Here is a 15,866-nt window from a genome sequence, read left to right as displayed (position 1 = left end):
GTCATGTACCTCCTCATGGCATGTGTTCATAACGGCTGCACTATTTGCCTCGGCATGAGAGGGTGAACATATAGGTAGTTTGCCTGAATTGTTATTTTTGCCATGTTGGCACTGTGGATTGTGGAAGGAGGATTAAGATGGAAAGCTATCTACTATAGCTAGGCAGCAAGAACGGTCTGGACGGTTGTTGCTGGTCGCTGTCGTTCGTCACACACGCTTTTAAATTGCGCGTACATGTGCTGATCGAGCCATCGAGGCATCGAACTTCAAGAAATACGGACGTGGTGACTGCTCACCCCGGCGACCGAGGACCGGTGACGACTGCTCACTTCGGCGACCGAAGACCGGAATCTCCGTCGAATTAATTCGAGGTGGAGCGAGGCAGCTGCATGAACCGTACGTACGTGTTGAACGAGTCGCGACACATATCCATCATCTCTCACGGGTACTGCACCACACCGACGCCAGAACCGGTAAAAGTTAGCGGTACTGGTACATTCGATTTTTTTCCTCAAGGGATCTACTAACGCTGTCAGATAACCTGCTTAATAATAGTAAGAGTAACTGGTAAAAGGTAGTGATAACTTGCCTGAACAAACCGTGCACTAGGTGCGGATCCCGACGAGTAGGTTCAAAAACATGCATCCACATCCATCATCCATGCGTGGTACGTTACGTACGACTAGTTGACAAACACGCGATGGGCTAGCTACATCTGCTCCTACATCTGTTCGTCTCTCTTGTCACGCAAGTACGCGGTGAGCATGTCAAACGTACGCGCCCGCACTGTGCCGCGCACACGGCCTGTCGCGCATGGCATGCACGCGACCCGCTCTCGGCGGGAAGCTAGCCATGTCGTCGTATGCGCGCGCCAATCGCACGGCGACGTGGATCAGGGCCGTCCATCCCTACCACGCGTACGGGCCACGTGAGGCGCAGCCAGCCATAGCACTGCGGGTGGGCCGTGGAGAGGCCCCGGGGGACCCGCGCGACAGCGAAGCCACCACGCCGCATGTGCGGCTGCCCCAGCGGGCCCGCCCGACGCACGTTGTGGGCCCGCGGGCGGACGGAGGCGAGCTGCCCTTGTCGCGTAGCCGAGCGGTATACCTCAACGTATCTCTACATCGAACGTCTGTATTTCTACAAGTTTACTGCACAAAAAAAAGAGTGCCTGCAAAAAAATAAAAAAGAGCGCGCGACACCTGACAGGCGGCCTCGGCCCCGCGCCATGAGTGCCTGCCGCGGGGCCCGGCCGGTCAGAGGTGTCACGTGTTATTTAATCCTCCCACATGGGGAATTATCGCGTGGCCCGTTCGTCGTTACGGGCGGCCGGCCACCGTACAAAGCTCGTCTCGATTAGGTCAAGGGAAAAGATTAAAAAAATCTTGCGAAAGATTAACGTTGCACTTGTCTTTCTGACAAAAAATAAATAAATTAATTAACATTGCACTTTGCTTGTCAAACCAAAGCACTGACAGTCTGACACCAACATTGTCAAAAAAAACGGCGATCTCGTGCTTGCTGATGAGAACACAACACTCCGGAAATATAGTACTGAAAATCTCTCTCATGCATTTACGGATTTAGCTTAGCAGACACACCCCCAAACCAAAACACTAACAAGAATCTACAAATGAGCGGCTACTGTTTCTTCTTCTTCTTCCTAGCATGCACGCGGCCGGCCGGGTTGACAATCGCCGGCGTGGCGTGGCGTGGCGTCGATTCATCGTCACACACTGGAGCGGCACGGCACGGGGAGGAAAATGTACATGCGCCGACGCGCGGGGCAATTCGCGGGGGATGTTGGGGTTGAGGCGGCCGGATGGATGGGTGGACGGATCACGGCGGCGGGGAGACGGCGGAGAGAGCCTGCGCGAGCGCCGCCATGGCGCGCACCTGCATCTCCAGCGCGGCGATGTAGTCGGACGCCTCGGACAGGAGCGCCGGGAACGGCAGCTTCCGGCACCCCGGCACCAGCCGCCCCAGCGCCTTCGCCTTCCTCGCCAGCGCCGGCGCGGAGGAGGAGGTGGTCGAGCCGGAGGAGGACGCGCCCGGCGAAGCGCGCCGTGGCAGAGCAGGTGCAGGGGATGGTGCCGGAGCGTGGAGGCGCACGCGGTGCACGCGGTGAGCGCGGCGAGAGGCGAGGATGGCGCGGCTCCAGCGGGAGCGGCCGCGGGCGGCGACGGCGAGCGCGCGGTCGGCCGCTTCGCGCACCTGGCGTGCCGGGGACGGGGAGTGGGCGACGCCGCCCCCGGCGCGCACGAGGCGGAGCGCGTCGAGCAGCCTGGTGGAGTAGATCTCGTGCTCCCGCCGCGTCCGCCACTTGGGCGTCCTCTCCGCCTCCGCCTCCGTCCCCGCCTCGCCAACGGCGCCCCGCTTGCGCTTGCGGTCCCGCTCGTCCGCCGCCGCCGACGCCGTGGTGGAGGTCGAGGAGGAGGGCGCCATCGTGGCCGGCCGGGGGAGAGAGCGCGAGCTGGGGCGGCTGGCTTGCTCTGTTGTTGCGCGCGCGCTGCGCACTAGTCGTGGGCTGGCGCTCTGGTCTCGATGGACGATGGCTTTGCAAGTCAGATGCAGGGGCTGGGTGGGATGAGTGGGAGGGAGGGAGCTGCCGCTGCCGGGATATATATAAAGCGGAGTGAGGGACGGAGTTAACTTGCGAGCAAGAAAGATTCCGGTGGTTTTTATCACTGGATGGATGTACTCTGCTCCCATTTGTTTTGTTGTTTTCTTGTCCTCGCATGGGCGATAGAAATCAACGGCCTACGTGGCCTCGTCTCCACCAAACTAATCCACACACCGTCACCGGCCACCACCCCACGTACGTAAACGACCGTAGGCGCTGCATGTAGATGTAGATCATCAGCCCATGGACGCCTGCAGGCGACGTGTACATGTCCATCTCGTTTCGTTTCAATTGTTCTCGTGCTGCCAAGCAAGGACAAAGGCTACTGGCCGTGCCGTTGATGGGGTTTCGCCGTGGTGTTCGTCGCCGGTGGGGCGGGGTGGTGACGGCAGAGCGCCGTACGTGAGCGAGCGGGCGAGGGGTGGAGCGAGTGAGTGAGCCGGGCCAGCGGGGCGGTGGGCATGATTAGGCGCCATGAGGCAGAGGCATAGCTTTCCTACATGCCATGTTCGGCCCCTCATGGGCGCTGCTAACATGGTGCCAGGGGTGCTCACATGCGCATGCGCCACCGTGTAGGCACGCACGCGCACGCACGCACGCACATTCTGCCCCTGCTGTGCTATGCTATGCTACGCCACCTACCTCCGCTCTACGTATCGTCCCATCATGCCGCACCTGTACATACGGTGCTGGTATACAGTACTGCCGGCATATACGTACGCCAGTGAACGCTCCACCGCAGAGAGAAAAAAAAAGGTCTCGCTTTCCACCAAAAGGTAATAATACTCTAGCTAGTGTAAGAAGGTCAAAAGGAACCAAAATCTCATGTCTTCCCCGCAAAAAGATAAATGAAGAAACTCATGTTTGGCGATAGAGTAAAGTTGGTAAACCAAATGGTGGCTCAGTCAGTTCGCAAACAAAAAAATTGGTGGTTCAGTCACGGCATAGCAGTACAGCTTTGACAAAGTTACTGTTTTTTTTTCTTCTCTTTCTTTTTTTTTCGGAAAAACTTTCAATCTATTTATCTTCAATCAAGGCAGTACAATGAATACCGGAAATAAAAAATACATCCAGAATCATAGACCACCTAGCGACGACTACAAGCACCGAAGCGAGCCGAAGGCGCGCCACCGTCATCGCCCCTCCATCGCCGGAGCCGGACACAACTTGTTGTAGTAGACAGTCGGGAAGTCGTCGTGCTAAGGCCCCATAGGACCAGCACCCCAGAACAACAACCGCCGCCGATGAACAATAACGTAGATCGGAATGATCCAAACCGAAGGCACACGAACGTAGACAAACAACGACAAGATCCGAGCAAATCCACCAAAGATAGATCTGCCGGAGACACACCTCCACACGCCCACCAACAATGCTAGACGCATCGCTGGAACGAGGGCTAGGCGGGAAGACCTTTATTCAATCTTCAGGGAGCCGCCGCCGTCTCGCCTTCCTGAGTAGGACACAAACCCTAACAAGATTGAAAAAAAACGACTAAAAACGAAGCCCTCCCGCCGACCCATGACAGGATCCACCGCGCCTCCATGGTCCTAGGGCCACCGGAGACGAGGCGGGCCTGCGCCGGCGCCGGCGAGAGGCACGAACCCTAACTTTCTTTCTTGAAGGAGGAGGATAAGGAGGCGGAGCCCTATGCAACCCACGAGACAGATTTCGGCCTGTAGGTAGCTCGACCTCCAAATTGCCTCTTATTTTTCTTCTCTTTCAGTCCTGATGATTCACCCTCCGGGGCTTCCACTCTTGCATAAAGCAACACTGTTTTGACAATTCAAAATTTTGTAAAGGTTTTTCTAACAAGAAATTTATGTTCAAAGTTATAACTTTCGGAATTCTTTTCTCTCTTGCCACACCGGACATTTAATTTCTAGTAAGGTCGTCCAGGAATTTTTCTACAGCTCATTGAATTATTTTTTATACATTCCCTCATTTCACCAACTCGTACTAAATAACAACCTAACAAATGGTCGCATGTTTTTGGGACATGGTTCTAGGCGCACCCGCTAAAACATCTAAATTTTTATGAATATGAAAAAAAATCTGGTAATTTGGAAACCTTTTTTGTGTCGAGCACGAGTGTTTTACTCGCTTGTAAAGTTTGGTGAAGAAATGACTTTCATGTTCTTCTCGGTGAAAATAAAATTTTAAATTTGAAAAATCTTAAATAGTAATTGTTGTTCAAAAAGATGTATCTAACACTGAAATACGACTATATACATCTGTTTGAACGACAATTAATATGGGACAGAGGGAGTATATGGTTATATTTTGTTTTGGAACTAAAGATCACGGAAGGCATTTCTTCTCAAAACTTTACACCTGAGTATAACACTACACCATGTTCGTTATAAAAAAAGTTTCTTACGTTTATTATTATTAAAAAAAATACTTTTTCAATGTGGGTGTGCCTAGACCCTTGTTTTTTTTGCGAGTCCTAGACCCATGTTTCATAGGGCATATTATCGCTAAAGAATCTCCTTCTTTTTGTCATTGGACTTTTCAATCAAATTGTCACTGGTTTCTTTTTCTCTTCGAGGAAAATTTCCATTTTGCCGAAAAGTAATACCAATGCACTGGTAATTATAATAAGGATAGTGCCGATCCCCCCAAAAATATTAAAATAAGGATAAGGACTTTAAAAAAAATACTACTGCTCGGATAGGGTCAAAAGGAGAGGAGAGCTCCTGTTTGGGGATAGTGTAAAGTAGGTGAACCGTATCATGGTTCGGTCGCAGCTACCAATCCTGAAACGTTTCTCCTTGTAATTTCGACACGTTGGAGTGGATTGGATTGGATAAAAATTAAAAAACCCTGAATAATTAGCTCAACCGTTGCTTGCTTGGACTGGCTTACCATTTGACGCAGCACCTAACCTAACCAGATGGACTCACGGATAGAAGAAAGTTAAGCGGGCATCAGTGCCGACGCATGCAGCCGCGGCAGGAGCGACACGTTCTGTGTCTCGTGGCTTGCCACTTGCCAGTGCCCACGCACGAGCACCCTCGCCGCATACGGCCACATGCACATGCACATGCCGTGCATGTGCAGACTCAAAAACTAAGCAGCAGCAGCGGCGCAAGTCCATAGCATCGACAGTGAGCTCAGAAACGTTCACGGTCCATGAATGAAGCATGCTGACTTCGACCACGTAAACATACATGTGGGCACTGGCTTTGCGATGGGTAATGGCAGCTGAGGAATGTAACGCTCGCATCGCATGGGCCAAATCCAGATAGAACTGACTGTATGCATGTCATGGCAATGGCTCCTCTGCTCTGCCGCTGGCTCGACTGTTTCGACCGCTGCAGGGTTCTCAGGCCGTTCAGGCTCAGAATATGGCAGCCTGAATCCCTGCATTGCATGCATGCCTGCCCTCGTGTGCGTTTCAAGGTGGATCGCTCGTAATTTCGTGGATGCCAGCGATGCCATGCCAGGTGAATGATTGAATTAATACAGACAATATTGTGTGTACGGGCATTTACGCGTATGCTTCAGAAAGTCTCCAGAAAGTCCAGAGCCAAACCTCCAGGCTCACTTCTGACTTCTGGGTTCTGGCCGATGGCCTCAGCGGCTTAAATTGGCGGAGAATCTAGCCTGCCAGAAATCACCGTTATCTTATCCATAGATCTTTTCCCCTTTTATTATGCGTCCCCAGTCGGTAATCGATCGCTTCCACGACGCTTGGCCCGTGCCATGTGGGCGCACAGGCCCGGCGAGCGTGCGGAAACAGTGCTCGGCTGACGATTTCGTTGTGCGGGCGAGGGCGCGAGCGAGCCAGTGGGATCGACCTCCGGCTCCGTCTCCGGCGCCGACGCCGTCTGCTGCCGGTGGACGGTGGTGGAGCCTGGCATGGCATGCACGGCGGCATATGATGGATGCTAGCTCCGGCGCATGGGCGGCCGGCCGGGCTCACGGCGCGCGCACGTTGCCCGGCAGGCGGACGCGTGGTGGGCGCGCGGGCACGGGCGGAAAGCCTGAAATGCTGGGCATTTTTCTACCACGAATCAGGTGGCCGGTCTGCTCGGGCACATGGCCGTTCCGATCCAGGCCCTGATTCAGCATGAGCGTATGAACCCTCCTGTTCCAGGCATGTCGTGGTCGACATCACCATCGATCCCACAGTGCCCCCGATCATGGCCGCCAATCGAAGGAGCAAACTGTCGCTGGATCATGAGAGCGAGCACATGTCAGCCGCCAGTAATCTGCGAGCGAATTAGCGGCTGATTAATTTGGATTGGTCGGTCCAGATTGGATTCTGGGTGCAGGCATGTGCGCGGCAACCACATGGGAGATGATGCGCGAAATAATGGTATTTTTTTGCTTGGTTATAGGCTGGGCGTGACATTTGGCGCGGCAAAAGTCAAGAGCAGAGCAGATAGGCGTCGTTCGTACGTACACATGCAGGCCACTACACTACATCTGCAATGCTGCTGGGATTATACTAGTGGCTGAATCAATCAGGCAGTAAGTCGGTCAGTCAGGTATCTTATGATTTGGACCAGAGGATTTGGTTGCATGCATGTCAACTGTGATGTGTATGTATGGATGGATCCATATACAATGCATCGCCCAACTACCAACGGTGTTACAAGGAATATGATAACTGTTGGGACGGATGCTGGATCGACGATGCAGCAAATGTGGTACTGGTGTTTCTTGCGACTTGCGAGTTTCCTCTCCTGACGCAGCGGTTGAATTACTTGAAGGATCGAATGAAAAGCCTTTTTTTTTAATAATCAGGGGCCCACGGCCCGGTTCCTTTCAATTAAGGACGAAACCATCAAATGTTACAGCATCATCCAGACAAGAGAAATGAAAAGAGTGTCTGCTATTCAGAAGCTAGAGCACAACCCTAAAGCAAAATCACCAAAACAACGAGAGTTCACACAAAGCCAAACAGGCACGCGGGCCAGGGTGGCTCACTCCTACTCCCTCCGGCCCATAATATGAGAGGGAGGGAGTAGTAACTAGAGAACACATCATGTATGGGGGCTTCATCTTGAGGGTTCTCCTTCTGGCATTCCAGTGTACTCCTCGCACCACGTGCAGCATTTCGAACAACATCCACATCAGGGTCTGAAATTCCATCGGAAGCCCCTCCTGTAAATCTAGTACTGCTTTCTCCGATCTCTCAAATATCGAGAGACCAACCCTAGGACCTGTTTCATAGAGATCCTAGAGCACCTATTAAAAACAGTGGAGTTCCTAAAATTCCACGGCCCCCATAGGACAACGGAAGAAACTGCATTAAGATGCAAATATCCTTTTTCACAAAGCCTTTCAACCGTTGCGTCCCATTTGAAAACAATGGAGTATTGCGACTCATTCAAAGTTACCAATAGAAACTTGAAGCAGACTTTCAACCTCTGCCCAAACCTGCCTAGCTACAATGCACTCAAAGAAGAGATGGTAGACTGATTCAATTTCTGTGTACACTCTCTAGAGGCTTAGCATGCCCCCTTTTCCTGATGTTATCACAGGTCATGATTTTGTTTTGTGAAAACAACCACAAAAAAGAAAAACCCTGAACCCGGGGGGTAACTCTGATACTCCATACTACTGGCAAGTACAGAGGTTGGACCCCCCCCCCCTCCCCCGAAATTAACAACATAAAGAGATATAGTAGAATAAATCCCCTTGGATTCATATTACCAAATCAAAGAATCCTCCTCTAGACTAAAGGATGTGAGTCTAAGGATATTGACCAAATCTAGCCATTGAACCATTAGTTCATCTGGAGAAAAAAAATCCCCCTAAAGGACATTTAAGCTCATTACCATCTCAAAGCTCATCAATAGTCTTATTTTTCTCATTATTGACCAAATAATACAGGTCCAAAGCCCAGAATAGTCTTATTTTACCATGTCATATATCCTCCCAACATCTAATCAATCTACCATTAACTAGCGAAATGGGTCGTCCCGCTCAAGCAAGCTCACTTAGACGGTTTCTCTTGTTTATTATTTGGATTCCTGAAAAAATGATTGTACAATTTTATTTCTCTTTGGTTTCTTATTCCACTTCTCCAAAAAATGTTCGGTGCCTATTTCAAAAGAATTTTTTTGGAAAAACATTATTCAGCATGTATCAAATTTAGTTCAACGTACGTTAGGAAAATAGCTCAGTCTATATTCAAAAAAATGTTCACCATATATTTATAAATTTCACGGTGCATTAAAATAGTTCCCTTTGTATGTAAAAAAAATCTTCAACGTCTCAGAAAAATAGTTCACCCTACACTAAAAAAAGTTGTATCTGTATTAGAAAAATGTTTACTGTATATTAAGAAAATCTCACCATACTCCTATGAGTTCACCTGTTTTCTGTAAGGTTTAACGTAGCCAGCCGCCGCCTCCCCAAAACTAGGGTTCTTTGCCTCCCACCGGCGCCGACGCCGGTCCGTCTCGTCTCCGGTGGCCTTAGGGCCATGGAGGCGGAGTGGATCTCGGCCCTTGCCGGTGGGAGGGCTCCGTTTTCATATATTTTTCAAGCTTTGTTAGGGTTTGTGTCCTGCTCAGGAAGGCGAGACGGCGGCGGCTCCCTAAAGATGGAATAAGGGTCTTCCTGTCTAGTCCCCGTTCCGCTGATGCATGTAGCATCATCGGTGGGCGTGTGGAGGTGTGTCTCCGGAGGATCTGTCTTTGGTGGATTTGCTCGGATCTGTTCGTTCGTCTTCGTTCGTGTGTCTTCAGGTTGGATCCTTTTGATCTACACTCTTCATCCGCGACGGTTGCTGTTCTGGTGCGTTGGTTCTATGGGACCTTAGCACGGTGACTTCCCGACTGTCTACTACAATAAGGTTTGCTCGGCTCCGGTGAGGGAGGGGCGATGACAGCGGCGCGCCTTCGGCTCGCTTTAGTGTTTGTAGTCGTTGCTAGATGGTCTACGGATCTGGATGTAATTTTTATTATTTCTAGTGTTCGTTGTACTACCATGATTGAAGATGAATAGATTGAAAGTTTTTCTGCAAAAAAAAGAAAAGAAAATCTCACCATATAAAAAAGTTTTCAATGTATATAAAAAAGGTTCCTAGTATTATTATAATAAAATAATTTATAGTATAGAAAACCAAAATAGGAATAATCGAAAAAACAAAGAAAAACCATAAGGAAAGTAAAGAAGTAAACGATTTTTTAGGGAAAATGCCGAATGTAAAACTATTTTCTCCATGGGAGCACCAGAACAATAAAAACAAAAGGACAAGAGACTTTTTTTTGCATGGTAATACGTGTCTCATTTATAAAATAAAGATCCGGTTACAAGGCACGTAAGCACCGACATTACAAGACTGAAGAGATAGGATAATCTTATGCAAAATACCAGCGCCTGTTCCTTTCCTCCAACACCACCGAAGCGGCCACCAAAGGAAAAGAAAACAGATCACCTCTTCACCCGAGCTCGACGCGGCTCCATCGCTGATCAGCAGCTTTACGGACCTCGAAAGTAGTTTGCCAGAAGCAAAACCATTGCCGTTGAAAGAATCAGAACGGGACAACATGTCCCCGGACACGCCATCGAACTCTAGATCTGACACCCCCGCGCGACAACGACGTCGAAGGAGGAAACCAGAACTGTCTGCCACCAACCACAAACCCAGCACAGGATGCACCATCTTCCAGCTTTCACTTGCGCAGACACCCGTCTGTGCGTACTCCTGGATGACAAAACCTCCCTGCTCCACCATGACGTCGGAGACAACGCCACAGCAACGGGGACAGAGCAGAAGGAGAGACACACCTGATGAAGTCGCCGCCGCCGCCTCGCCGGCATCATCCATGAACCCTAACATAACCGATCTGAAGGATCGACAATCACACGATGCCATCAACTCCGAGACGCCGCCATGAACGGCACCGCCGGTGTGGGAGTGAAGCTGAGGCAGATTTATTCGTCCGGACGCCGTTCCCACCACCAGAACGGCACACCACGACCTACAAATCCAAAACCTAACTACAGAACGGAGGAACGGGGTCCCGCCTCCCTCCTGCCGCCGGAGCAGCCGGAGGGAGAGGGGGCCAACGCCCTGGCCGGCTGAGATCGGAGGAAAAAAGTCGCCTCCCAAGTCGCCTGGCGTGGCGGCGGCTAGGGTAGGGAAGTCGCGATTCTCGGGCTCCCGCGCCCCCTTGCTACCGGGTCACCAAACCCCTGACGAATTGATTTTCCAAAGGACAAGAGACTGGGCGGGAGCAAAGATTGCTTCATGGGATTGGTCTTGGGAATTTTGTCGGTTATTTTCCTTTTTCCTTTGTTTTTCTACACTACATCCGCAATGCTGCGATTATACTAGTAGTAACTGAATCAATCAGGCAATCAGTCGGTCAGTCAGGTATCTTATGATTTGGACTAGGGGATTTGGTTGCATGCATATACATGTCAACTGTGATGTGTATGTATGGATCCATATCCAGTGCATCCTCCAACAACCAACGGTGTTGCAAGGAATATGATACTGTTGGGACGGATGCTGGATCGACGGTACGGTGATGTGGTGCCGGCGTTTCATGCGAGTTTCATCTCCTGCTAGGGATACAGGGGTTTGAACTGCTTGTCGGTCTGAAACTGAAGACGCTCATGGACGACGAGGGACGCATACGCACGTCGTAGATTTATTTACTTTTCTCTACCTATAATATTAATTTCTTCACTTTTTTTGTCCAATCAGGGTTTTTTGTCCTTCGTCCGTCTTCACACAACCTTTTTGCGTTGTATACGTACCGTTTTGCCTCAAAACATAAATTGTGTTATCTCTATTCCTAATGGAGCAGTTGGTGAATAGTCCGCCGGTTATTTTTCGTTGGTTTTATTTCGTCCCATCACTTTCTTCGGTTTTTTTCGTCTCCCTCCCCCCTCCCACACGCGTGCGCACCACACACACACACACACCAAAAAAAACCCGCCCCACAGGAAAACGAAGGAAAACCGGATCAACTCCCCTCCTCTCGATCCCCTCCATCTTCGTGACGTACGAAGCCGCACAAGATCGCCCCCGCTGACGACCTCATAGAGAAGACGCCGCGATCTCTTGCGATCTTGCTGCCTCCGGGATCGGCGTCTCTCGCCGCCACCGACCTCCAGGATCGGCGTCTCTCGCTACCGCGGGATCCCGCATCATACCAGAGGAGACACTGTCTACGGAGTCCGGGATCAACGCCGCGGACGTAAGGGATCACCGTCGCCGACCTTCCAGACGAGACATCGCCGCCGCCGACCTCCGAGGGAGACGCCGCCGCCACCTGTCGTAAACCCTAGGACAGGGCGGTTTCAACTTTCAACCCCAGGGCAGGCCGACAACTTGTCGATTTGTTGTTCTTCCCTTATAAGGTACGACATCCCCTTCCTGTGTGCTCATGCAAACATATAGTTCTTGATGTGGTTGATGGAAGTAGTCTAGGATTTGATAATTTCCCCACTCTGTGATTTGGATTGATTTCTTGAATTTAGCCAAACGCCTTTGCTTGTGCCCCAAATTCCCCATCACTCTCTTTGTCACAGCATGGTCTCAACAATGGTGCCTTCACCCTTGCTTGTGCCTCTACCCACGTGGTCATCTTTGAGACGTGGTATTCGTTCACATGACAGAGTTCTCTTTGTAAGTGATTAGATGATTTGGAACTCGCTCACTTATACATGTTTGATCGATGAACTTGATATTAGTGACCTTTCATATCTTTATCGTTCTGGAAGTTGCATCCACCCGAACTGGATATGCATACTCTCCATCACCACTGATTCTTGAGGTCGCTCGTGTGGGACTCTTTATCTGCCATTTACTGATTTGAGTATATGTTGTGGGTTGATGTGTTGCAGATCCTTGAGGATAGGTGCGGCAACTAGCGACACATGGTGGAGCTTCTGGCGGTGGCATTACCTGTATCCACCTCTCCCTGGTCGCCTTTAAGAGTGTGTGCGGTCGACCGTTAAGCTTGTCATGACGCCCTTTGAATTTCTGGGCAAGTCGCAGCCTTTTCAGATTCATCAACACAAGTTACATCAGTAGTCAATATGGTTCAGATGCATAATAGTACGTACTTCGTTTCCTTTTGGTTGTGTACATTGCATCTTGTGAGAAAGTGTTCTCTTATTTCCCCTTTTTTTGCTCAATCTGAAAATAAATCATATGCTTTAGTTGAGGAATTTTGAAGATTTCATTATTGCTGATGGATGTGTTCTTTTGCAGTTGCGGGGTGGAAGTTGTCGATGTTGTTCAATTGTATGCTGCCCCTTGAGGGGAAGCCGTGCGTGCGCCCAGTGAGGAGAAGCGGCAAGGGCTCCAGGTGTGAGAGGCTGAAGCTCGGGGACGACGCCATCATGCACAAGAGGGCATACAGGAGGTTGTCCGAATTCATGTTCCTCATGCTCTGAAGGACCAAAGGGATTTGGGTGGTCAACTCTGAAGCTTGGAATTGTCGTTTCTTTTCTGAAAAATCTGAACTTCTGCATATGTCTCATCCCTGAACTTTGCCGCTTGACTTGATTGTGCCCAGTTAAAATGGATGAGAAGGCCCGTCTAGGTGTGCTCGTGCCACATGTGTAAGATTGTCAGAAATTGATTTTTTTGTGTGTGTGGTCTCTTTACTCCCCCGCCTACCTCAATGGCAGATGTGAAGAACCACCTCAATCAGATGTGCTTTGCCGCGTCATGCTAGAACTATAATTGCCGGCTGCCGTGCAAAACCACCTTTGGCGATCAAGGTAAAGACTGGGGCAGATCCATTGCTTCCTTTTGTATTTATTTCTGTAAATACTTAGTACTGCAATGAATAATACAAAAATGGATCAAAGATACTTTCAGGGTTTTTTTGTGCCTTGGCGAATAACACTACTAAAGACGATCTAGAATTTCTCTTATTTCAGAATTATTTTTGTTCTTGCACGTTCTGTTAGAACGAATAGGCCACGGAACTCATATATATTGATATTACTCAGATAACACCTCTTGTACATAAAGCATCTGTACTAGACGCATGTGCTTAGTCTATTTTGGATTTTTTGTTTACCCCAAAATGCAATATAGATCTGCCATTGACAGTTTTTTGGAGCACTGGGTTAGCATTTGCTGTGATGCTAATAGGAAAAGCCTATTTTGTTTCCTCATAAAATGTTGCCTATCAGTTAACTATTCTTTTTAGTTAGCATGCACTGGGCCTGATGATGATGTACACCTTCTTTTTAGTTAGAACTGTGTCTGCTATTTATCTATCTTGCTTAATAAAAATAACTCTGCATGTTTTAGAAACAAGAGGTAATGCTAACATTTAATTCTGTTGTAAACTTGATTCAACCTTGGGGCGTGGACCATGATAGATTGATGACCTGATGTCACATGGCGGCTGGTTAGTCGGCGGCGGCTGGAGCCATCATTGACCACGACCGTGCCAGGAGCACCGGGGAAAAGGCGAGGACATGTTGGTACTGATGGAATAATGTGGATTGGGTCGTCCTCCTCCAGAAACATATTACACAGTATACTTAAGTCGATTGATCCTATTTGGTAAAAATGCCCCTCATTTGCTTGATTAAACTCTACCTTGGTAAAATTAATTGAGTTGGGAACAGTAACATATATACATCTGCTATGTCTGGTATCTATCTGGTTATATTAAACTGACAGTTTATTCTTCTTGCTGGAAGGATATGTCGTGAAAGATGATCCAGATGCTATTAAAGTTGTAACCTTTGACTGTCCATGTGAGTTAATTCTATGAACAATACTACTAATCCTTGACCTATGTCCACTTAATGGTCCTCTCACCTTGAATCATATCAATCTGCTATCAATGCCAAAGACTTAGCTTCGATTGCTCACCACCCGCTTAAATCTATTTTTTGGAACACCTCAATCTTTCTTGAATTTTTTACACACCGAGCAACATCGCAAGTTAATTCAAGGAATTGTTCTTCTAAACATGTATTCTTTCCTGTCCACGAAATGTAATGCTTTGTACGAGACAATCAGCCTTAAAAACAAATTAGTATTGATGTTCTTTTAAATATTTAAGTCGGAAACTTGAAACTTATATGTGTTAAATTGTGTTGAAAAGTAATCCCAAAAATATTGCATTTTTGCTAAGAATTGGTATAAAAAAATTAGAAATACAGAAGTAATATGTATAAGGTAGTACCCTAGAGAGATGTGTATGTTTAATTGTGATATTTTTAGGAGTACCTTTGTGGATCTGATATATCTTTCTTTTGTAGGATACGGTTGCTCTTGCTTCATCTAAATGGTACGTCTGGACTGCCATGAGACCGCGATTGGTGTAGGAAATCTTAAAAGCTATCATATTGGTCACAAGAACTTGCAATACATCAATGCACTATTCTTTTGAATTTTTTAGTGACACCACAACTACCACCTCTTCACTAAATGACAGAGGTTGCTAGCAACTGCACTTGGAAAGATTGAATTTAGAGGTATGTTTTCTGTATCAAGTGCATGTCAAGGGTTGATAAAATACTTAAAAGAATCAATTCGCAACAACATTATTCACTGGAGGTAGCATCACGATGACACATAATTAAGGGCTCATATTAATTGGGAGTGTCTAAAAATTTACCGGCTATTCTGATGTTCCATAAATCGTTAGTTTACTGAAAAAGGAAGGAGCTACCATCGCGCTTTGATTGTGTTCATCCTGGACTAATCATGATCAATTTGATGAGCTCTCCTTTGCTCTGATGAGTAAGCTCTCGAGCTAATTCTTGTTGGGGAACGTAGCAGAAATTCAAAATTTTCCTACGAGTCACCAAGATCTGTCTATGGAGAAACAAGCAACGAGGGGAAGGAGAGTGCATCTACATACCCTTGTAGATCGCTAAGCGGAAGCGTTCAAGAGAACGGGGTTGAAGGAGTCGTACTCGTCGTGATTCAAATCACCGGAGATCCTAGTGCCGAACGGACGGCACCTCCGCGCTCAACACACGTACAGCCCGGTGACGTCTCTCATGCCTTGATCCAGCAAGGAGAGAGGGAGAGGTTGAGGAAGACTCCATCCAGCAGCAACACAACGGCGTGGTGGTGGTGGAGGAGCGTGGCAATCCTGCAGGACTTCGCCAAGCACCGCGGGAGAGGAGAAGGGAGAGAGGTAGGGCTGCGCCAGGGAGAGGTCAAACTCATCTGTGTGCAGCTCCAAAACCCTCAAGTATATATAGGGGGAGAGGGAGGGCTGCGCCCCCACCTAGGGTTCCACCCCTAGGGGCGGCGGCCAGCCCAAACCCATCTAGGGTG

General features: G+C 48.9%; 1 protein-coding gene and 1 long non-coding RNA gene across 3 annotated transcripts in view; one reads left to right on the top strand and one right to left on the bottom strand.

Moving 5' to 3' along the window:
* Nucleotides 1–1,426: 1,426 nt before the first annotated feature.
* LOC119362313 (transcription factor bHLH147-like) lies at nucleotides 1,427–2,603 on the bottom strand. Its single transcript, XM_037627510.1, has one exon. It carries the CDS (start codon nucleotides 2,443–2,445, stop codon nucleotides 1,840–1,842), a length of 606 nt encoding a protein of 201 aa, XP_037483407.1. The 5' UTR covers nucleotides 2,446–2,603; the 3' UTR covers nucleotides 1,427–1,839.
* Nucleotides 2,604–11,584: 8,981 nt separating this feature from the next.
* Nucleotides 11,585–15,866, top strand: part of LOC119362312 — a 13,111-nt gene continuing 8,829 nt past the window's right edge. For both annotated transcript variants that reach the window (XR_005173310.1, XR_005173311.1), the window contains exons 1-5: nucleotides 11,585–11,959; nucleotides 12,446–12,659; nucleotides 12,816–13,330; nucleotides 13,943–14,326; nucleotides 14,837–15,052. This is a non-coding gene — a long non-coding RNA (uncharacterized LOC119362312). The remainder of the gene's footprint in view (nucleotides 11,960–12,445; nucleotides 12,660–12,815; nucleotides 13,331–13,942; nucleotides 14,327–14,836; nucleotides 15,053–15,866) is intronic.

This window comes from Triticum dicoccoides, chromosome 2B (genome assembly GCF_002162155.2).
Source record: "Triticum dicoccoides isolate Atlit2015 ecotype Zavitan chromosome 2B, WEW_v2.0, whole genome shotgun sequence".
Classification (NCBI taxonomy): Eukaryota; Viridiplantae; Streptophyta; class Magnoliopsida; order Poales; family Poaceae; genus Triticum; species Triticum dicoccoides.
This window is presented reverse-complemented; position numbering and strand designations above follow the sequence as displayed.